This window comes from Falco peregrinus, chromosome 13, assembly GCF_023634155.1.
Source record: "Falco peregrinus isolate bFalPer1 chromosome 13, bFalPer1.pri, whole genome shotgun sequence".
NCBI lineage: Eukaryota > Metazoa > Chordata > Aves > Falconiformes > Falconidae > Falco > Falco peregrinus.
The window spans coordinates 10,693,387-10,717,449 of record NC_073733.1 but is presented as its reverse complement, the minus strand read 5'-3'; the positions used below and the strand labels follow the sequence as shown (position 1 = coordinate 10,717,449).

General features: G+C 36.4%; 1 protein-coding gene across 4 annotated transcripts in view; it reads left to right on the top strand.

The window, feature by feature from the left end:
- Window positions 1–23,974, top strand: part of FMR1 (fragile X messenger ribonucleoprotein 1) — a 31,720-nt gene extending 7,746 nt beyond the window's left edge. The window contains exons 3-15 of one of the 4 annotated variants that reach the window (XM_005238332.4): window positions 446–539; window positions 1,551–1,622; window positions 1,903–2,051; window positions 2,859–2,952; window positions 3,044–3,160; window positions 7,458–7,628; window positions 7,725–7,803; window positions 10,619–10,728; window positions 15,135–15,221; window positions 17,174–17,369; window positions 18,627–18,806; window positions 20,153–20,235; window positions 22,080–23,974. In XM_005238332.4, coding sequence (XP_005238389.1) covers window positions 446–539; window positions 1,551–1,622; window positions 1,903–2,051; window positions 2,859–2,952; window positions 3,044–3,160; window positions 7,458–7,628; window positions 7,725–7,803; window positions 10,619–10,728; window positions 15,135–15,221; window positions 17,174–17,369; window positions 18,627–18,806; window positions 20,153–20,235; window positions 22,080–22,190 — 1,543 coding nt within the window. In that variant the 3' untranslated portion in view covers window positions 22,191–23,974. The other 3 variants (XM_027788071.2, XM_005238331.4, XM_027788070.2) reach the window with 3 other exon arrangements.
- Window positions 23,975–24,063: the final 89 nt, after the last annotated feature.

Below are 24,063 nucleotides of genomic sequence, written 5' to 3'. Positions count from 1 at the left end.
TCTTTTCTTGTTGTGTTCAATTTATCCAGTCTCTATTAAAGAAATTGAAAATTGAAACCATATTCAGTCTGAATCCTGATCAAGTTTTCATGATTTATAGTAGAACTAAAGAAAAAGAAGAAACAGGCTTGTTTTGAAGGAAATGTCCGAATGTGTTATGAAACATTTTTTTAACCTGTTTTTCTAATAAACCTATGACTGCAAATAGAGTAAAAACTGCTGCTGGAAGATTTCAAAACTGTGCGGGTAGCATTAGGGAGTCTTCTAAGATGCTTAATGGTCACTTAGGTGTGTTTCTTATTATAGATACATATTACCTTAATACATATACACAAAAGTTTCACAAAACTTAAAAGTGTAAAACTAATGGATTGAAAATGTTTCTGATTTCTGTTTGCAAAGGCGGTGGAAATGTTTAGGCTGTTCATTGTATTTTTATTTGTAGCTGGCAACCAGAGAGACAAATACCATTCCATGATGTGAGGTTTCCACCACCTGCAGGCTATAATAAAGATATAAATGAAAGTGATGAAGTAGAGGTATGTATGCTCTATTAACAACATTTATTCTGAGAAGTAAGAGGACTTGGGGCGAAAAATGTTGGCCAAGCCAGTGGAAGGTTTGCTTCCATATTGTATGCTGTCACATTTTTTGATTCCAGGTGCTACATAGAACAATGTTAAGCATGTCATCAGAAAGAATTTGACAGTTGTAAACTATATGGCTGTTTTGGTATTCCATGTACTATGACCTCCATGCTGATACACAAACATGATCAGCATTTCTTAGATTACAGATCAGTTCTTTATCAGTATCAGAACTGAATTAATCTAGAAATAGATGCCATACTGTAGTTCTTCAGCTGTAAGTTAATAATACCTATGTTACAAAACCTTCAGACTGAATGAGATAATTTGCATTATATATGTGTGTACATAAAATCTAAAAATATATGTGTATGTAGAGATAAACTGGCTTTAATATAGTAAGTTCCTAAAACTTCGATTATTCTATACAATTATAAAACTGATTTTTATAGTGACTTTACAAAAGACAGCTTTCAAGATTTACATTTTCTTTGCATGCTATTTAAGTTTATTTTGATTTGTAAGACAAGAAAATGGCAAAACTCTTCGGTGTGCATGTTGCAGATACATGTCCTAAAGTGTAGATAAGTGTCCTCTCCCTTCCACCTGCTGGTAAGGACCTCATCAGACCTACAGACAATTAGAAATCTTGCTGATTAAATGTTAACAGATATAAAAAGCTGAATTATGTCTTTTCTGACTGTAGCAACTAATGCCAGTATATTGGGTACGATATTAATTATCTGTACAATCTTATATACATAAATTTGTAGCCTACCTGTATTTGCAATAAACACTTCAGCTGTTACATGATTACTGTGTGGTGCTTGTATCACACAATTCATGTACTGATATATTTTGCTGGTCTTTGTTCCTATAGCAGAGTTCCTGCTCATATTAGTTTCAGCTTTTGTGATGTCTTTTAACAATGCTACAGACATGTAATGTGTGTATTTTGTTTAGGTTTATTCCAGGGCAAATGAGAAAGAACCCTGCTGTTGGTGGTTGGCTAAAGTGAGAATGATAAAGGGTGAGGTAGGAATATGCATATATACATATATATATATTTTCTGTATTCATTTATACTTTATTTTTCTTATGATGTTTTTTGTATTGATGTGTGTAGTGGTTTTAACTTGTCCCTCTTTGTTTTCAAAGAGTTTCTTGCTTGGACTGTTGCAATTACCATTAATCTCAACCTGAAAAGTTCAAATTTTACTTGTACAGTTAATGGAAGTGCTTTTCTCTTAATAGTGTAATGCTCACTCATGTCGTAAAATATATGGCTTGGATGATTTTATTATTTTTATATCAGTTCTATGTAATAGAATATGCAGCCTGTGATGCTACATACAACGAAATTGTCACAATTGAGCGTTTGAGATCTGTGAACCCCAATAAACCTGCAACAAAAGATACTTTTCATAAAATCAAACTGGCAGTTCCAGAAGATTTAAGGCAAATGTAAGTATAAGCATTTCTTTATAACTTGTTTCAAAATGTGGGTGACTTCTTGAGTCTGAGACAAGAAGGAATAAAAATGCTTTTTAGTGCTCTAAATTAATTTTCAAAATTTTCATGCAAGAATGTAGAAAATAAAAATGTGGACATGCTCATACTTTAGAAACAAAAAAGATTATTTTTGAAATGCAGTTTAGTCCTGTAGGAGAAAATACTTTCCTCAAGGTTTTAAGGTTTATGTGCAGTATAGAGTTAAAAAATATTATTATTACAGCTGTTCAGTAATGTGCAAAGATTAATCAGAATCCATTCTTTGTCAGTTTTATTGTTAATTTTCAAGTGGTCATTCTTTTGTTGATAAAAGTATGACAATCTGTTCAAGTAGTTATTTAATGACGAAAGAAAAAGTTGCGTTACAGTCTAGGGTATAACACATTTAGATCTTGGCTGTGAGAATACTTGTGCAATAATGAAACATTCCATAGTATGATGCAGAAACAGTTAGTTTTCTCCCAAAGCACAGCCACATCATTCTCATGTAAATATAACTAAAACTTAGATTAATACTGACTTTTTCATTTCATAGATGTGCATACAGAAAATTTCTGAAATATTTCTAATCCCATTCATATGGAAAACAAATGAAAGTGTAAAATAAATGGTGATATCAGAATGAAATTACACGTGCATTAAAAGGGAGAACTTGGATATATTTCTTTATATTCTTTGTACTAAGAAGTTAATCCTTTTGACTGTGAATGACAAATGCAGGAGTTAGTATTTTTAGCTTTACAGTGCTTTTATTCCTAGGTGTGCCAAAGAATCTGCACATAAGGACTTCAAAAAGGCAGTTGGAGCTTTTTCTGTAACATATGATTCTGAAAACCACCAGCTTATTATTTTGGTAAGTACAAATGTCGAATCATACCATCGGCAGTAGTTTGTTTCAAAAGTTCATGTGTAAACCACTGTACTTTCTTTTACTAATAATTTAGTCAATCAATGATGTAACAACAAAGCGGGCAAATATGCTGATTGATATGCACTTTCGAAGTCTTCGTACCAAGTTATCCCTGATACTGAGAAATGAAGAAGCTAGCAAACAGCTGGAGGTATGTTGTTTGTTTTCCCTGAAGTAATTTGATTTAAATAAAATTAAAAATATACTCGTGCATTTCATAGCTGGTAGGGCTTGCATTGAGGTGAAAGTAACTGTTAACTTCTGATGCTATTCTTGGTGATAAAAAGAAGCAGATGGATATGTAACCCAGCAGGGTTATAGGTAAAGGGTCTGTTCTTGAAGAATCTCATTTTCATCCAATCTCACTTTATTCAGTGGGATTTTGTGTGCGATTAAATGCAAATATATATCTAAATATATTTCTTTTGTAGTCTGAAGCATAAAATAATTAGCCATTATTGCATGAATAGTGCCACATATTCAATAGCTTTCAATTACTATTTTTAATAACAAATGGGAGTGAATATGTCACGATACTGAGATGGACCAGAACTGGATTTTGGAAAACAAGACAGTGTGAATGAGAGATGGAAGGGGTGAGACTGATGTTGGTAGGATGTATGAAGGGATGGGTTTGTCTATAGATAAAATGTTAGGAAATCATCTTACAGCAGATACAGCTTCTGATATTCCTGTGACTGGAGAGTGGGTGTTGACTGGCAAGAAGCTTGACTCATACTTGTCCATGGGAAGGAAGAAGGGAAAAAAAAACAAACCCACAGAAAGAGTAGGCTAGGAAAGAAGGGTAACTTTATAGAGTAGAATTAACATTTCTTCATGGTTTTTCTCCTATCTGGGGGGGGGGGGGGGGGGGGGGGAAGCAACATTTCTGAAAACTTTTAGAACTGGAAGTACCATCAAACTACTGTAATTCAGTTTTACATGGGTGTATATACCAGCTCTGTTACTTTAGAGCCAGGTTTCATTTCCCCCAGCTCCAAGGGTTCTATCTATTTGGCCTTAGCTTGAAGAGGGATGTTGTGTACTACAGGCCTCTTGTATCTAGTAAGTGTACTCACTGTTAAAGAAGTTCTGTCTTCTGTTGTTCCCTTCAGTATCTTGATTTCTATGTTTCAGAGCTGTAATCCAGGTTTGTTTGGGTCTTGATATTTCTCAAGACCAAGAAAGGACCAGTTCTTCTCTTTCCTGTTCCTTCTTGAGCACCCTGCTGTAGCTCTTCAGTAATCCATTCTTCTCTGTTTTCCTCCAGAACTGACAATTGTGTGGGCAGTTTACCTCTTGAAGTGCAAAGTATTATTTTGGAAGTGGGAAGAAGAGCAGCCTCTTTAGAGCTAATTCTCTTTACATGCCCCCACAAATGCATGCACCAACAGCTGTTGTCATTGATTCCTTTCCCAAACTAATCTTGGATCCTTGCTGTCATTGTAAGGCTGAACCTTTTTTTTCTGCTGTGAAGGACTTGTGAACTTGATTTCGTTCTCACTTGAAAACCATTATTTGGCTTCAGTTTCTGCCTGAGCAGTACTTAAATGAAGGTTGTGGTATAGCTATATGTGGTTGTAATTTGCATGATGAAAGTTGGCTGGTAGTTTTCATGTTGGCATTTGTTTTCTGTACTTACTATAAACATAAAATCCATTTCAACTGAACCTGAAAAGAAGAGCTTCAGATAGTGTCTCAACAGAAATCATGAGTATGATTTTTTTTTTTATGGACACATAGACAGACTGCACATGTCCATCTGCGGAAGAAATATTTAGTGAACACTTTGGGCTTTACTTTGTTGTTAATTGTTAGTTGTTTCCATCAAACTCTTTTCTGTGTCTTACACTCTCTGAACTTAAATGTCTGCTAGTTCTTTTCATCTAGCAGTTCTACCTTTCCTATTTGGCATTATAATCACTGAACCAGCTTCCTTTTATTTGATTATTTTTTCTGTTTGTTGTCTTGTACCTTCTCTTCTGCATATTAGCTTCTTGACTTGCATGGCTCTGCTTCTCAAACACGGCTTTTAGAGCATCAAGTGAAATAACCAATTTTATTTTTTTTTTGCATTCTTTCCCAGTAGGTGTTGCTTAGTTGTTTTGTCAAAAGCGTGAATTTACAAGTGTAGTTTTTCATTGTGGTTTGTATTTTGTTCTGTCTAAATGCAATTCAGTCATGGCCTCTAACTAGGTGTTAATATGTTATTTGCATAGTTGTTTTGTACTAATTTATTGGAGGGAAGCAGGATACAGAATTTCCTATGTTTAAATAAAATCCCTCTTGTAATACATAATTTACAGAAAAGCCAATGATACTTTAGTACAAGCAGTTTGTAGTATTACAGTTTAACTGTCATAGCCAAGGTACCCAGTGATGATTTATCTTCATCTTTTCTAAATATCATACATAGTTGTGTTAACAACTGATCATTGACTTGATCGTCCTGTTCTCTGCTCTCATGTGGTGGAATTAACAGATGTCACCTACTAAGTTGGCATTTGACTTATCTGTTAGAATGTTGATCTGTGAGCATTTAAAATGTTTGCTTTGAGTTGTCTGTAATCTAGTTAATGAAGTGCTTGATAGAGCTCTCTGAGCATACAAAGTATGACACTTGGATACTTACGCCACTCTCTACTGTAGCCAGTTTTCTGTGACAGTGATTCAGCACAGGATATTTATCAACAGCTTTAAGCAGGACCAGGTCAGATAACAGTAGCAGTTCAGCTAGGACAGTTAGATCTTCTCTGTAGATCTAGAGTACTGTAACTTCTTATAAACGTATGACTTCATTACCATACAGAAAAAAAACCATATTCTTTGTTTGTCTTGCTAATTTCTCTCCATGTGTTTTTCTAGTTCTCAGGGTGACCAAACTTAGTGATCTTACTGCTTTCATAGAGCACAAGCATCCTATAAGAAAATTACCTGATTTTTGAAAGTATGAAGAGGCTGTGTGGGAGAAACTTTACAGTCATTGTTTTAGTCTTTTTAAACATGTGGCTTTCTTTTGGAAAAGTGTCCGCTTATCTTTAATGATTTCCCCACTTGCTTAACAGATTCCGAACTGCATGCAATTTAGCATTTCCAAAGTGTTTTCCCTTGCACTCGTGAGGTCTGTTCATGCTAATAATCTGAGCTACCTGGGATTGACATTGATTCAGTTCATAGAAATGCAGGATTGTATGGGTGTTGACAAAAATCTACGTTTCCTCCATGTCTAAATACTTTCAGCATCGTGCAACTCCACAGTGTGCTACAAGATATTTCTCAAAAGCTTCCATCTGTTCCCAGCTCTCTTCTGCATGCTTGCTCTGTGGTGGAAGCTTTATACAGTTAAGAAAATATGGAAACTATATTTTATGTATGGGCATATATGTTCATACTTTCACATCAAGTCAGAGCTCGCTAGCATAATTCTCTTGGAAACTCGGAACTACTTCAGGAAATTGTTTACTATGGTCGTTGGGAGTTACAGTTAGTTCAGGTTTTTTCCCCTGTTTTTTATATTTTTTTGTAAGTTTTATCCAGGTTTCTAGTGATATTTGCTATTCTTAAAATCCTCTTGCAGATCCAAAAGTTGTTCAGGTTTTTTTGGTTGGTTTTTCTTTCTTGGTACTTTATTTCTTGTAGGAAATCCTCATTAAGTTTCTGTAAGCCATTTTGTATTGTTTGGTTACACCATAGCAATTGCATGCAAAGGTGATGAGAGTTATGAAATGTTAACCAGGCGTTGAATTCAAGAGTAACTGAGCCTCAAATGTGATTGAAAGTTGTTTTAATAGTGTAGTCTTCAGTCACTGTTACTGGCCTGCTGAAGCAAGGAATTTTGCCTTGATAGCATGTGACAATCTAAAGTTCTCAGGTTGACCCTTATTGTCTTGGTAAAAATGTGATTACTGGATGAAATTTTTAAGATACTTGTTCTCTGAATTCAAGCAATGTACTGCATTTGTCTTTTGTGTTGTCTTGCATAGGGATGGATTTCTCACTTTTAAATGCAGTAGATATCCATAGTTATTGTTTTCTATATAATTTTTGTGTCCAGTGATTGAGTTATTGCTGTGTCCCCCAACCTGTCGAAATAGGTGGTTTTTTTTCCTCAGAGGTTACAGGGTTTGCTTTAATAACCAGCGCAGCTCTGATTTTACTAACTTACACAAATGCTGTCTTACCTAGAACACTTGATAGCTGTAGATACTCTGTGGAAAGACAGATGTGTCAACATAGCTAGAGGCTAGTCTTTTGTTAATATGTAAAACACAGTATTAGGACTACTGAAGAAGACCCTTCAGTGTTTTTGAAGGGAAAATAAATTCATTAAAAGGATTGCTTAAAGTAAAAAGTAGACTAAGTACCTGATTAAAGAATGAGCTCTACATTTATGTTGATTTCTCTCTCCAATGTACTAAAAATCAAAGTAAGCTAACATTTTCCTTCAGAGTTCTAGACAACTTGCATCACGGTTTCATGAACAGTTTGTTGTACGTGAAGACCTAATGGGCTTGGCCATTGGCACTCATGGTGCTAATATTCAGCAAGCCAGAAAAGTCCCTGGAGTGACTGCTATTGACCTTGATGAAGATACATGCACATTCCATATTTATGGAGAGGTAAGTCCTCTTTAGTCTTTCAGGAAAAAAAAAAAAAACCACAAAAAAACCTTGGAAAAACAGATCTTATTTCTCTCATACATATATCTGTTTTAGGATCAAGATGCAGTGAAAAAGGCAAGAAGTTACCTTGAATTTGCTGAAGATGTTATACAAGTCCCAAGAAATTTAGTAGGTATGTCAGTTCTGGAGGCTAACTGTGTGATAGTACAGAAGAGTGTCATCTGAGAACTGCCTTTTACTTTTAGAAGGGTGGCAGGGTAAAAGTTTGAAGAAGTTCTCTTTGTGAAAGGGTTCTAGGTGGTACAGGGGTTTGGGGCTTCGGGCTTTTTTGTGGGTTTTTTTTTTTCCCACTCCAGGCAGAATTTTTACTGACACATTTACCTTCAGTACACTGGAAGAAATTACTTCCTGGTATGCATTTCCAGGTGTATTTTAAACCAGACACAATGTGCTGATGTTTAAATATGAAGTAAATAGCTTCTGGATTGAGCCAAAGAATTAAATTGCTTCCTCCAAAGATGTCCAGAGATTAGTTCAGCTGTATAACAGATGAATCTGCAGTCTCATGTTTTCCTAGTATATGCTGAATATTTTTATTTTTACTTTGTTTCTTTTCCCTGTCTTTTGACATCTGAAATACAGTTTATTTAGAAGCAGCACGGTGGGATGAACTAAACACCTAGTTAAGACAATTGAATAATTTCCATTATCAAACAGGGTGGGGAAAAAAAGGTCCTCAAGAATGCATACAGCCCTTGTGTGTGGAAATCTTTTCATGAGCTTTTGATGCTACAAAGCAACATAAAAATACATGGCTTAATTCAGTACATAAGAAAAGAACAGGGAAAACACTATATGGTATAACATACCTCTAAAAGCAAATACTTTAATAGGTTGTCAAGCAGTGTATGAATGCTAATGTTGAAGTACTGTGAAATTCTGCAGTGGGACGAATACTTACAACTGTGGCATCTCTGCTCTGGAATTGATGTAAAACCAGTAGTTTTTCCTTCCCCACTCCCTCCTGATTCTACTGGTGATAAGTAAAAATAAGCTGACATCATTATTTTGAGGTTTTAATTTCTTTGTTTCTTTTCTCCTGTTTAGAACTTTGCAATTATTTCTGATTTGGCAGGTTTTCATTTCTAGTCTGCTGCTTTGCTTGGTTCCTTTAGAATATAGAATTGGCTGGACCATATGTTATATCCAAAATAAGCTATGTTTGATAATTTTATTTTTTAATATTTCTAATAACTTGCCAGAAAACTAAATAATTTGCTTCAAAAAAGCAGAAGGCTTTTTTCCTTTTACTACATTATTGATATGCTGGCTTTTTTATCTAAGGAAAATGCAAACATCTGGCTTTTACTACTTAATTATCCTTTAAAAAAATTTCAAACCAAACAATAACCAAAATCTCTAGCCCAAGATGTTGCCTTTTTTTAAAGGCTGTATGGAAATGTATAACTTGAAACATAAGTTAAGAATATATGCATACAATCCTTTATTATTTTTAAAGATTTTTATGTTTTTTGCCAATTTCTAACTAAACACAAATATTTTAAAGGATGGATTTCTTTTGTTGAGAGAACCAGTGTAAGGTTCTTTATTTTCTTTCTCTTTGGTGTGTACTTGACTTACCTAAATGGCTGCCAAGGCTTCTTTACATCTATTAGTAAGCTGCTGTTACCTTTGCCAGTGATGTGTAATGGAATAAAGTACTGGGAAGCAGCTTTTGACTCTGAATACCCTTTGTCATCAAGGAAGAACTTACTGGCCATCTTTTGTAATATCTTCTGAAATATGTAGGACTTAAATTGAGGGTAGAAAAATTGAAACATGAAAATGAAGATTTCTCTAACTTCGAACATTGTCCCATCAGATTAAAAATGGGTTTTAATTTGCTCTTCATGGATTAGTTGTATCTGCAAAATGATAGTTGTTATGCACTCATATTTTTGCCTTTTTCAGTGATGTGCCTGTGAAAAAGATTACATTGCAAGTGTTACAGCAGTTTTGTTTAAAAAAAGTTACATGCATTAAAAAATCTTTCACATCACTTTTAAACTTTTCTTTAATGCTATGATTGAACAATATGGCCTTTCCTCATTATCTCCCAAGCAGCTCAGTTTTCCTGTCAGCTTCCAGGCAGCAATTTCTTTTGCTGATGTTGGAGAGAACTAAATTTTTTTCATTTTCATGTCTCAAACTAGAGTGTCTGGTTCCTGAGATATATGTATGCATTACTGGCATTAGAGTACAATTTATTTCCATTTTGGTCTTTGACTTTTTAATGAATTATACACTTATCAAATACCTCTAAAAAAAGCTCAATTTCAGAGAAGAAAATTGTATATCTCTCAGACGCTATCTTCAGTAGTATCACAAAAGTTCATTAACTAAAATATTTGTGAACGAACTAAGAGTTTTGCTTTGTTCTCTACCCAGAAGGTAGTTACAGCAAATGTTAGGGCATTGTAAAAGGTTTTTTTTTATTTTGGTGGTCATTGCTTTGTTGTTTTTTTTTTTTAATGCAACCAGCAATGTTTATTTGTAAATCACTGAAGTTATTTAAACCTACCAAAGCAAAGCCAAATAAGCATGCAAGATACTGAATGTTTCTGTAATCGGGATGTTAATTTAAAATAATTTTATACAAAGGTGTGAGGCATTTCTGATTGATTTTCCCTTCGTTCTCTTATAGGAGCTTTGAAAAAGAAGGAAAATATACTCAGTAAAAAACTTGATAATAAAGTACTTCTGTATGCTGCAGTGGTAGCTTTGGAACATTACCAAAGTTTACACCCCGAGCTTACTTAGCCATTTTAGTTCATGGCTTATTAACTACATTTTTGTTGTGGAGTACTAAGTCATTTTTGACAAATTCTTGCACTGGTGCTAAATAGTCTTGTTTAATTAGAGTATAGTAATAAGCAAGTGTGGGGGAAGACCCTAAAGGTGGAATGTTCTGTATGTTCTTTCTGTAGGAAAAGTAATAGGAAAAAATGGAAAACTGATTCAGGAAATAGTGGACAAATCTGGTGTTGTAAGAGTGCGAATTGAGGCTGAAAATGATAAAAATATTCCCCAAGAAGAGGTATGTTTTCAGTTAATGTGATTTCTGTATGTGTTTATTGGTGGTTATATTCTACTTAGTGATAAAATACATTCTTCCTTGTATCTTTGTAGTGCTGAGATAGTTTTCATTAATATGTGTTTTTTCTGATAGAATTGTTATTTCCCTGTTAAATGCTGAGGGGCATTTTAATATAAATCTGGATTAAATCTATATTAAATGGTAAAATAGTCAATGTTTAGATTTAAAGGATTCATTTCTATGTCATATTTCATTTGCAATGATAAATTCTTACAGAAAAAAGTCTTGAACTAGCCCAATAAGCAACAGGGTGCTATTATTGCTGCAGGCTAAAATTTTCAACATTTTTAATATGTTTGCCTACAGAATAATAGAAGGGTAAAAGAGCAAGTAGTCATGGCTGCAATTAGTATGTCAGGTTTTCCTTTTTCTTCTGGCTTGAAAAAAGTTTATTTTTATCTGTTTCTTATGCATATAAAGTCTGCTCAGTATTCGCCACTGAAACTAAGTTGAAGATCGGTACTTTTGCTTTGAAGACAGAAATAAGGTTCAATAAATAAGCACTTTGATGCTTTTCTATGGGTAAAATTGCTTGACATTGTTACCAACTCATTCTTAATGGTTGGTATTGCTATACCTAGAATCCACTGCTAAAAGCAACAATGAGCCATTTCCTTAAATACCTTTTTAAGTCACTTGTCTTGTGATCTTTTAATAATTGATATGATGTGTTAGTTAATATGAGTTTAGAAATTTCATTGCTCTCTATCAGGTTGTATCAAATATTTATGAAACTTGAAATATACCAGATAATAAAAAATTTCAGTTAGCAATGCCTGTGGCTAAAGGATTTTAATCATAGAATGGTTTGGGCTCGAAGGAACCCTAAAGACCACCTAGTTCTAACACCCCTCCCATGGGCAGGGACACTTTCCACTAGACAGATTGCTCGAAGCACCATCCAGCCTGGCCTTGAGCATTTCCAGGGACAGGGCATCCACAGCTGCTCTGGACAACCTGTGCCAGCCCCCACACAGCACTTTACCTCACAGTAAAGAATTTCTTCCTCATAGCTCATCTAAATCTACCCTGTTTCAGTTTAAAGCCATTGCCCCTTGTGCTATCGCTACAGGCCCTTGTAAACAGCCCCTCCCCAGCTCTCTCATCGCCCCCTTTATGTACTGGCAGGCTGCTCTAAGGTCTCCCTGGAGCCTTCTCTTCTCCAGGCTGAACCACCCCAACTCTCACTCAGCCTGTCCTCACAGCAGAGGTGCCTCAGCCTCTGATCATCTTCATGGCTTCCCCTGGATTTGCTCCAGTGGGTTCATGTCCTTGTTACGTTGGAGGCCCCAGAGCTGAACGCAGCACTGTAGGTGGGGTCTCATGAGAGCATAACCTCCCTCAGCCTTCTGTCCACACTTCTTTTGACGCAGCCCGGGATATGGTTGGCTTTCTGAGCTACAAGCGCACATTGCTGAGCTGCCTGTCCACCAGCACCTCCCATGTCCTTTGCCTCAGGGCTGCTCTCAATGCATTCTCCACCCAGCCTACATTTGTGCTTGGGATTGTGCCCACCCATGTGCAGGACCTTGCACTTGGCCTTGTTGCACCTCATGAGGTTTGCACAGGCCCGCCTCTCAAGCCTGCCAAGGTCCCTCTAGGTGGCATCCCTTTGTTGGCATAGTCAGCAAACTTGCGGAGAGTGCACTCAATCCCGCTGTCCATGTTGCCAACAAAGATGTTAAACAGCACTGGTCCCAGTACCAACCCCTGAGGAAAGCCGCTCATGACTGGTCTCCATGTGGACATTGAGCTGTTGACCACAACTTTTGGAGTGTGACCATCCAGCCAGTTCCTCATCCACTGAGTTGTCCTATCAAATCCACATCTCTCCAGTTTAGAGACAAGGATGTTGTGCAGAACAGTTCTAAATGCTTTGCACAAGTCCAGGTAGATGACATCAGTTCCTCTTTCCTTATCCACCCGTGCTGTAACCCCGTCGTAGAAGGCCATCAAATTTGCCAGGCATGATTTGCCCTTAGTGAAGCCATGTTGGCTGTCACTAATCACCTCCTTATTTTCCATGTACCTTAGCACAGTTTCCAGCAGGATCCGCTCCATCATCTTGCTGGGCACAGAGGTGAGCCTGACTGGCCTGTGGTTCCCTGGGTTGTCTTTTTTTCTTTTTTTTTAAAATGGGTGTGATGTTTCCCTTTTTCCAGTCAGTGGGAACTTCACTTGGCTGCCACTTCTGGACTATTTGGACTTCTCAAATATGATGGATAGTGGCTTTAACCACTTCGTCTTCCAGTTCCCTCAGGACCCATGGCTGCATCTCATCAGGTCCCATGGACTTATGCACCTTCAGGTTCCTTAAATGGTCTTGAACCTGATCTTTGCCTACAGCAGGAAGTTCTTCGTTCTCCCAGTCCCTGCCTTTGCCTTCCATGACTTAGGTGGTTTGGCTGGAGCACTTGCCAGTGAAGATAAGCAAAAAAAGTCATGGAATATATCAACCTTCTCGGTATCCCAGGTAACTAGGTCCCCCATTTCCTTCTAGAGAGGGCCCGTTTTCCCTAGTCTTCCCTTTTTATCACTGAAGTACCTATACAAGCTGTTCTTGTTGCCCTTGACATCCCTGGCCAGATTTAATTCTATCAGGGCTTTAGCTTTCCTAACCTGGTCCCTGGCTGCTTGGACGATTTCTCTGTATTCCTCCCAAGCCAGCTGTCCTTCCACCCTCTGTAGGCTTCCTTTTTGTGTTTGAGTTTGTCCATGAGCTTTTTGTTCATCCATGCAGGCCTCCTGGCATTTTTGTCTGACTTCCTTTTCGTTGGGTTGCATCGCTCCTGAGCTTGGAGGAGGTGATTTTTAAATATTAACCAGCTTTCTTGGGGCCCTCTTCCCTTGAGGGCTTTATCCCATGGTACGCTGCCAAGCAGATCCCTGAAGAGACCAAAGTCAGCTCTCCTGAAGGCCAGGGTAGCGAGCTTGCTGTGTACCCTCCTTGGTGCCGTAGGATCTTGAGCCCCACTGTTTCATGGTCAATGCAGCCAAAGCTATGTCCTGCTGTGCGCTCATGAATATTAAGTGTTGAGCTCTCTTAGGATTAGATGATTGTGTAATAAAGGTTTTCCTTGTTATTTGATGCAAGTGTGTAAGTTTTAACAAAAGTTGTTTGTATGTGAAAGAAAAGAACACCTGAAAAGCAGAGACAAGTTACAGACTTGCCACTCTTAAGGAACCTCAGCATACTGTGTGTGTATTATTTCTTAAGATAATTTGTGTCTCATATCACTTCACTTTTGTGAATAAACAGTCCTTTGTTTTGTGTAAAATACCTTTTATCTTGTAAAGGGTATGGGTACAGTGAAAACTAAAGGTGTCTTTAGAGGTCATGAGATACCAAAACAAAATTTAAGTTATTCAGTAGGTGTAGCCAGGCTCAGGGTCTGCAATACCATAGGTTTCAGCAGCCAAGTGTCCATTAGACTTCCAGGTTGACTTCTGCAGTCCTCAGTGAAGCTTATGCTACCATGGTGATGCTGCAGCTGGTATAAGAGTCAAGTAGTTTAACGCTAGCTCATTGAGTCTGCGTGGGCTACAATCACACCTCTAAAATGCTGCATAGACATACTTTAGTGTCAGGAGTTTTGGTGTGGAAATCATCTTTGTCTGCTAAGGTTTACTTGCTTTCAGGACTCGGGGGGGGGCAGGGGGGGGGTGCTTGTAGGTAGATTTCTTAACCTGCTTTGGCCACATAAGTTACTCTTTTGATATTTTATGTCAAAGTACCATAATTTCATGCATTAGAATTTCCCACTTTACATTTTCCGGGTATTCATTGAATTGCTTAAAGTGCTTGATAAAGTAAAAGAGATGCAAGTTAGCAATTGTTACCTGAAGTACTAACTCTATTTTTTTTGTTTACCTCGTACAATCTGGAAGATCCTCAAGAAGGATCGGGTTTTGTTTTGTGACATGGTGTTAATACAATTTACTTTGATCTTTTCTAAAAGGTTTCTTTATTGCAATGTAGCCTAAAAGAACATCGTGTGAGAGAGTAAGCATGTGATCAGCAAAGGTGGTACTAATTTTGAAGGGAGGAAACCTGTTTTGAATTGGCTTTTTTTCCCTTGTTCAGAAAAATAAATGTTGGTATTGTGATGTGTATGATCTAAATTTTCTTACTAAAAATAAAAAGCCCTTTGCATAAAGGGAATTAGTCTACAAGATCTAGTCAACATGAAAATTTAAATATACTGTTGTCTCACTTTTTTAGTTCATGCTTATGCATGTTGTAAAACTTATTTTAAAGTTTTACAGTAATACAGCAATATGTTTGGTTCTCTTCAGTATTTGATGTGTATTCAATAACCATAAGACTGCTGTTAACTGTGTTTTAGGGAATGGTACCATTTGTGTTTGTGGGAACCAAGGATAGCATCACTAATGCAACTGTTCTTCTGGATTATCATCTTAATTATTTAAAGGTAAGGAATATGATGCTGCTTTACCACCAAAACTTTTCTATTAATACTTAAGATGGTAATAGTAAGATGATCAAAATTTGTTTGGGCCCCAAAGGCTGTTGAAAAACTGATGTTATAACAGGTTTGCAGTATAAAAAGGTGTGTTGTAAAAGCCATGTTGTACTAAAAGAATCATTCATCTGAAGAATGGAGGGAAACCCAATTTTTTCAGAGTGCAAAATATAAAGGAGTAAGAAAAAATAAAATCTGTTTCAAAAGATACCGACATCTTTATATACAAGGAATAGTCAGTCCCTCATGCAACTGCAAAGTAGCATGCTATGCAGACATCTTGTATACTGTGGGCATTTTATTTTAGAACTCTACAGCTCTTTTCCTATAGTTAATTGAATTTCATACTTGAGAACGTTTTGTAGTAATTCAGCTTTTTATATTGTGTTTTCCTCTTGGCACCATAACTTCTCCACTAGTTTGAGGTGCTTGTTGCCTTTTATATAGGGAGCAGAAAATATCCCACATTACTGCTTTATAGTTACTTATGGTTATTATGGCTGGGTGCTCAATCTTTAATGGCAGGGCCAGATGCTAACAGTAGGGACTGCTTTGAGTTGATTTAACTAAATATGTTCTGGCATCTTTTCTGAAACCTCCAGACCATTCATAACTCGATACATGTCCAGTCTGTGCAGTAGCTCTCATTGAGTCTTCTAGAATGCTGAGTTTTCTTTACATAGCTAAAAAACTTCTCAGTACAGGTATCAGAGGACTTAGAAGAAGAAACTATTTTGTTCCTTTACCCACTCAATAGCTATACCTTTTAACCCTGCTGGTGGAGTACTTGGATTTATCAGTGTTCTAGAGCAGAGGTAAAGCAGCTCTGCAACTTAACCTGATGGTAGTAGAGGCAGAGAAAGACCACATGAAAACTACTAGTAAAAATCAAGCTCCTTTCTTGCATGCTCACTATTATTTCAGAAGATATTTCTGTTTTAACTACTTTGGCTGCCTTAAAAATGGGTACACAAGTCAGCGGGACCTGCTGGGATGCATCTCTGAGCGCCAAAGGATCTTGTCAAAGTCCTCAGTGGACTAGGTGACCTCCAGAGGTCCCTTCCAGTATCACACCGGAACTTCCGTAAATAGTATTCTCCCCGATTTATTAAAAAAAAAAATAATAAAAATGGTTGTGATTGCCACTTTTTGGTACTAATGAGACAGCATCCCAAACTGACTAAAGTACTCCCTGTGTATGGGTTGCTGTAGATAATTACTGTCAGTGTTTATCTCTTTAGTAGTTATGTGTAGTAAGAATTCTGTGTGCTGGCTGCCTTTGCCTGAGTTACAGCACTTTGCTCTCTGTGCTGTTATGCTTCCCCACATCTGTGGTATTATTCATTATAATTAAGTAGAATGTAACTGCAGTGGAACCCCTAGCCCTTTTTATGAAGCAATACTTTTACATCATAATTGTTTAACAACTTTGTTATTTAAGTGTGACAATGTAAGAGGCTTGTGTTAGAATCCAGAATGTTTAAATTATGCCACTGTTGGAATGCTATAAATGGATGATATTACTGTGTTCAAAAAATAAAGGAATGTTAATTTCTGTTTAAAGAATGTTTAACTTCCCTAAGGGTAAAGATCTCATAAGTTTAATACTGAAGTATAGGTAATTGTGTTTGCTGAAAACAGTTGATCTGAGTGTTTTTCCTTGATGTATTTATTTTAAATAAACCTAAACTTGCCAACTCTGCTATGGGGAGAATCATATTGGTAACATATGAAAGTTTTATTGTAAACAGATAATTCTGAAAGTTGAGTTACTACTTTAGTATTAAATGGATTATTAGTTGCAGTATGTAAGCACTCTTTCTTTCCGAGAAGTGCATGTCTGTTCATTCAGATGATTAAATAGTGGTTACATATGAATTACTGTGCTTGTGTTTGTGTAGGAAGTGGACCAGCTGCGTTTGGAAAGATTGCAAATTGATGAGCAGCTTCGACAGATTGGAGCTACTTCTAGGCCACCACCAAATCGTACAGATAAGGAAAAAGGGTACATGACTGATGATGGTCCAGGACTTGGACGTGGCAGTCGACCTTATAGAAACAGAGGGCATAGCAGACGTGGTCCAGGCTACGCTTCAGGTAGGTAACCAGAAGTACACTTACAGTTTTAGGAGTGGCCTGTTTTGATTTCTTGAAAAAGACCGGTCTTGGAAACGGACACGTTAAAACAGAAATTCAGTTAATATTGACTATTAATATTTGAAGATTATGTAGAGCTTTTAGCTGTAGAAATATTCTGAAGTAAAATGTAGTGCTTCTGTGTAATCTACATTTATTTCCGTGCAGCCTCTGTCTCTTACAGCATGTTTAAGTCTTCTACATTACAAGCTCTTCAGGGCAAAGGGGTCTTTATCTGTATTTTGAACAATTCCTAATAATAAAGCCTCAGTTTTCATTTGAGCCTGTAACAGGCTATCTTAATGTGAGTATTTATAAGTGAAAATACTGTGTAGCTTGATCTGTAGAACAGCTGCTTTCCTCATTAAACGAACTTTTATGTTTTTACTAGAAGAGCATAGTCACTGCAATACAGCATTTATCTTAAAACCTTGTAGAATTGGTTAATGAATAGCTTTCAGGATGTGCTTCTTCAGAGCAATCTATTATTTCGTTATCTGTAGTGTAGGTCAGCTGGTGTTTGTCCTGACTGAAAAGCCTGTAGTATGAGCTTGGTAAGAATACAAAATTAATATTAATGTTTTAGTGCTGACACCCTTTCACTATTTTTAGAAAATGTGAATTCACCTGGCTAATAACATATGAGTTAAGGGGGGTGGGGAATGGGGAAAAGAACTAGCTTTCATCAGCGAAGGTGAGCTGTTAACTGGAAAAATTGTAATGGCTAGTTATTTTGGATTTGATAAATTTCTAGCATTCTAGATTTGTTCTCTGCTTTTGTAGTATGTTACAGGCAGTTTCTTTATGGAATTTTTTTCTTTCATAGAGGAGTGGTGGTGGTTAGGGGAGACAGGACAGGTTATATTCAGAACTACCAGGTTTAGAAACATAAAAGAAAGTCTGGTCTGTTGGGCTTACATTCTACTAGACTTTTACTACATTTGCGTAGTAGATTCAATAACTCATTGATAGACTGATAACACCAAGTAGCTTTAATCATGTGGCACACAATTATTTAACTTTTATGTCTGTCTTGACTTTTTGAAGTAGTAATGTGTATTACACACTTCTGTATTATGTTAGAGGTTGGAATGCAAAAAATGACAGAACTGTTCATTAACAAAAGAAGAAAAATTTAAAATACTTTTTTCATTCTACTGTAGTGTTTTCATGCTAAGCTACACTGGCATGTTTGGATTTTTTTTATCCTCTTGATAGGAACTAATTCTGAAGCATCAAATGCTTCTGAAACAGAATCTGATCACAGAGATGAACTTAGTGATTGGTCAGCAGCCCCAGCAGAAGAGGAGCGAGACAACTACCTTCGTAGAGGAGATGGGCGAAGGCGTGGAGGTGGTGCAAGAGGGCAAGGAGGGAGGGGTCGCGGAGGATTCAAAGGTAAGTGTAGTCTTAGTTTTTTGTAAAAGAAGTCAGTGTTGGAAACCTTAAGTCGACTCACTTCTGTCAGCCTCTTTGTTGTTAGCTGTGCTCCAGCCTCCTGGCTATCCTGGTGGCCCTCTCCTGAACTTTATCTACTTTGTCAATCTCTTAAATTGAATATTTTTTCAGGTGTGTTAAATGTTGAGCAGAGAGGAATAATCCTTTCTTTTGACCTGCTGACCACACTCATACGAACACAACCTGTGGTGTAGTCGGTTGTCGTTGTTGCAAGAGCACACCTGTGTCTTAAAGTTGTCCACCAGGACAGCTCCTTTTGTGTGGAGCTGCTGCATACAGTCAGTCCACAGCATGTGATCCTGCATGGGGTTATGCTGTTGAAGCTGTGGGACTTGGGTTTCATCTTTAAAGCTAAAGAGTTTTCTGTTAGCGCATTCCTTCAGCTTGTTAAGGTGCTTGTGATTAGCAGCCGTGACCTCCAGTGTATCAAACCACTTCCCACAGGTTGGTGTCATCTGCACAAGTGCTGAGAAGGCATTCTATCCCAGTGTCTCTTTATACAGTATATTAGGCCTCTCTTCCCTATATAAATTGGGATAACACTCGATCATTTGCTTGCCTAATAAGCATATTGACTGAAGTTTGTGGGCTGTGCCATTGCACAAGGGGGTCAAGGAATAAAGTTCTAGTTTGTCAATGGATATAGAAAAATATTTTGTAATGTCTTACTCATTCAGCTGTCCATATTCCCACCATCTTGTGTTTTAATTTTCATGCAGCAGGATTATATAAGGTTGTAATTTATGTGTTCAGTGGCAAACACCAGACAAAACTAAGATGGAAGAACTTGTACATATATTTATAATGTGACAGTTCTTTGTATGTATTTAAATATTTTTGTCTACAATTCTGCTTATTTCTTGAACTTTTTTCTAAGTATGGGTATTGCTTAATTTAATGAGGTTTTTTTGGAAAAAGGTAATGCGGAAATTTGAAATCTCATAAGCCATTAGAAGAAATGTGAACATGTTAAACCTTACTAAAGCTGACTGGGTTCTTCTCTCCTATGGTTAGTCATTTTGTGAGCGGTGTTTTTTCTTCAGTCAGCAGTCTCTTAAACTGTGGTGGCTTTAAACACTGTGACTTTGTGTACTTGACTAACACCTGAGAATGTTCTCTTTAGTGATTCTTGGCCCATAGTTTCAGAACTGTTCTGTTACGGAGCATATTTAATGTTTTTTAACATAAAAATTTTGAAGTAATTCCCTATTATGCTTGCATAAATTTTAAGTAAAAGTGATCATACATCCTTGTCAAACAACTTAGTTGAGTAATTCTTCCTACAGGAAATGATGAACAGTCACGAACAGATAACCGTCAGCGTAACTCAAGAGATGCAAAAGGGAGAACAGCAGATGGATCTCTTGAGGTAATTTTTCTCTTACTGAAAGTCTGCACTGTTTAGAATTGTTTATCGTGTACTGACTATTATTAGTCTTCAGTGCCACAAGCAACACAGTAGCCTTGTGGTTCCTTATTGCCCAGTTCCCTAATCAGAGCTGCAGAAGTTTTGTGTCATTTTCTAACATATACACAGGTATCTTAGTATATTAAGTTGTGTAAAGATGCAATTTGTAATGTTAGTTTAGCTCTCCATTTGGTTAGAACTCTGAGCGTGAGTCCCAAGAATTTACTAACCAGCTTGACTGCAGTCTTTGTTCTTACTACCTTTTGGTTTTAGCTTTTCTTTCTTGCTGTGTTGCGTATTGTTGTCTGTCACCTATATACCTGTGGGAGGAGAGCCCTTAATGCTTTATATAAAGTGTGTTGTAGCCAGAATCTTCAGAGAAAGAAAGATTAAACTTCAGAAACTATTTTCACTACTAAATAAAACATTTGCAGTTGAAGGCTGTGTAGTCTAGAAAGTAAGTTAATGCACAGCAAGAAGCTGTTCAAATCATGTATTGAAATATTTTATAACCTTAAATATTTTATAGCCTTTTATAAAGATATTTCTGCAATTTTTTCAAGTATGTTTTGCTGCATAAAGTTATTCAGGCTGATATTTTATGTATATAAGTTAAGTTTCCCCACATGGGAACTGTTGTTGCTTAAAATGATAACATGCAAACCTTCTATCATCTCTTACCACATAGGGTGAGTTATGTTGGGAGGAAGAAATAATGAGCAGATGCACGCTGCTGCCTTCTGCATGGTGTTACTGGGAGTTGTGATTCTGATGGGACACTGAGATGACTCTTGGTTTGGTGTTAGAAAGCCTGTTTAAGAAAGGAGGGAGGAAAAAAAATGGAACAGGTGAACAAATGCTTAGTTTTCCAAGTGGGAGTGCTGAACTTGAAGGTGTAATACCTGAACGCACACCTGAAATACAAAAAAGTAACATGCCAAAAAAATTTTTTTTATGGCCACACAACTTCTATAGTTAATCAGTAATTAACTTACAGCATTTGAAGTAGACAATGGAGAACTGTGGTACTTAAAAAGAAACTAAGGCACCTATCAACAAGTCTTTTTCTCTGTAGCTCTGAGATCTTGACAAAATGATACTCTACATAAAAATAAGTACTTGAATATCATTTAAAACTGACTGATCAAGTTATAAAAATATACTTCAAGAAGTAAGGGCCTACCCCCTTTACAAACATAAAAATTTTGCTTCAAAAATTTTTTTAAAAAATTTTAACCACTTAAAAAGGCCTTAGAAGTCTCCTTGGATTAAATGAAACTTTTTTTCAGATTCAGAAGGTGGCTGAGTAGATACTTTTTTTTGTGTGTGTGTTAGTATCATTTCATGGCAGCTTTCCTATGTATATTTTTTCCCAAAAAAATGTTAGTGTACAAGTAGAAAGTTGAATTATTAAAAGTGAAATGAGGTTTCAGAGTTCCATCTGCTATTAGTTCTTGAGCTATCTTGCACAAACACACTGGAAAAATTTTTTTTAGCTTCCAAGGCTAGGTAGACAGGAGGGTTTTTTGTTTTTTTTTTTTATTTTGGTTGGTTTAGGTGACAAGTATTCTGCATTTTTTGAACAGAAAAGAATTCACACACTGTCCACTTTAGCTGGATACAAACAAAGCTATAAGGGTGTATAGCTTCGGACTGTTTAATAAATAGTGTTCCTCCCAGGCCACTAAGGTAGCGAGTGCGTAAGGGGTGGATGAAAGGAAGGGAGTGCTTTATATAACTCTAACTTGTTCCAGATCAGAATTGACTGCAATAATGAAAGGAGTGTCCACACTAAAACATTACAGAATACCTCCAATGAAGGTAGTCGGCTGCGCACAGGTAAAGAACGTAATCAGAAGAAAGAGAAAACGGACAGCGCAGATGGTCAACAGCCGCTGGTGAATGGAGTACCCTAAACTGCATAAATCTGAAGTCATATTTCCTATACTGTTTCAGTAATTCCTATTCCATGTTAGAGAATCTTGTTAGGCCAAAGACAAATAGTAGGCAAGATGGCGCAGGGCATGAAATGAACATATGTTCTCTGTTAGCCTTTTTTAACATCAACAGTATGCAGTTGTTTTCAGAATAAGAAATTATTCAAATATTTACATAAAAATATCTGAATTTCCGAAAATCGCTTTCAAGTACATATTGCAATTCAAACAATGAAAGATTCTTTTTTGTTTGTTTAAAAATACTGAGCTGTGCATTGGTAAACTTTCTGTTCAGTTGTACCATTTTAACACATCGGGTCAAATTCACTGCTCAATTTCAATTTTCAGAATAAATAGTGTTTGCAGTAATCAAATTGGCTTCTGTTTTCAATCTAACTTACAAGTTCTTCATGAAATGCTATGTCGTTTTATGTCCTGTGTCAGTTCACATTCTGGTCCACCTTTTTTCAATATTTTAGTGGACCCCGAAATATGTGTGATGTAACAATTGTCATTTTCATTAGCAAAAAAGTTGTATGATCTGTGCCTTTTTTATATCTTGGCAGGTAGGAATATTATATTTGGATGCAGAAATCAGGGAAGATGAGTTGGTAACACTAAATGTAAAATATATGTAGCAATCCTTGTCAGACGTTAGTACTTTATAGACAAGTGCATGCTTTCCATAATTTTTTCCTTACATAAACATTGAGTTAGACAGTTATAAGAATAGGAAATTTATTTTGCACTGAAGATTTGGCAAATAGTGTTATTGAAAAAGGGGTGTAATTTTTTTCTTTGTAGGCAGTACAGAAGCTTTTTTTTTAAAAAAAAAAAAATTTTTAAAAAAAACCTTTCCATTGTGGAAAACTAAAAAAATTCATTGTTACTGAGGGAACAAGTGTAATGTGTTCACAAGCTAGTAATGTGTGCCTGCTATTTGGCCAGATGACCAGTTCAAAGCGCCGATGTTTTTCATCCTCCCAAAATTTTTTTTTAATTGCTTATTTTAATTCAGGGGCTGTCTCAGGATAGGTAGGAAAAAAATCACCACATGTAATGCCCTGGAAAGTACAGATATAGTAGCTGGAAATACTGAAGGTAGAACAAAAATTTGTAAGAATTACCATCCAGGTTGAAGGTGTCACAAAATTTGATCCAAAGTACTGTTGTACAACAGGGAAGGGTGGGAAGTGGTGGGAGGAGACGTGCTTTCTTTTATTTCTCATCACACATTAAACTTACTGGGCAAAACTGTATAAGGACCTTCATTTTAATTCATTTTTATTCAGATTACTCCAATAGGAGAGCCACTGTTTATGTACAGAATTGTACAAACTTGACCTTGCCTCTGATGTATTTGTGAGTTTTGTTTCTTTGCTTTTTTCATTCTTTTTTTTTCCTTGCATACAGGTGAGCGTACTAAAAATGGCAACGAACTGCACATGATTTAACAAATATAAAAATGTCTTAAAAAGTATTGCCAAACATTAATGTTGATTTCTAGTTATTTATTTTGGGAATGTATAGTATTTGAAAACAGAAATTGGTACCTTGCACACATCATCTGTAAGCTGTTTGGTTTAAAATACTGTAGATAATTAACCAAGGTAGACTGACCTTGTAATGTAACTGCTCTTGGGCAATATTCTCTGTACATATTAGCTACAACAGATTGGATTTTATGTTGACATTTGTTTGGTTATAGTGCAATATATTTTGTATGCAAGCAGTTTCAATAAAGTTTGATCTTCCTCTGCTAACTGATGTTGATGCAATCCTTATAAATGATTGCTTTTAAAAATCTCAATTTACAAAAAATAGAAAGTAATGCGTTGTTTAGACTTTTACT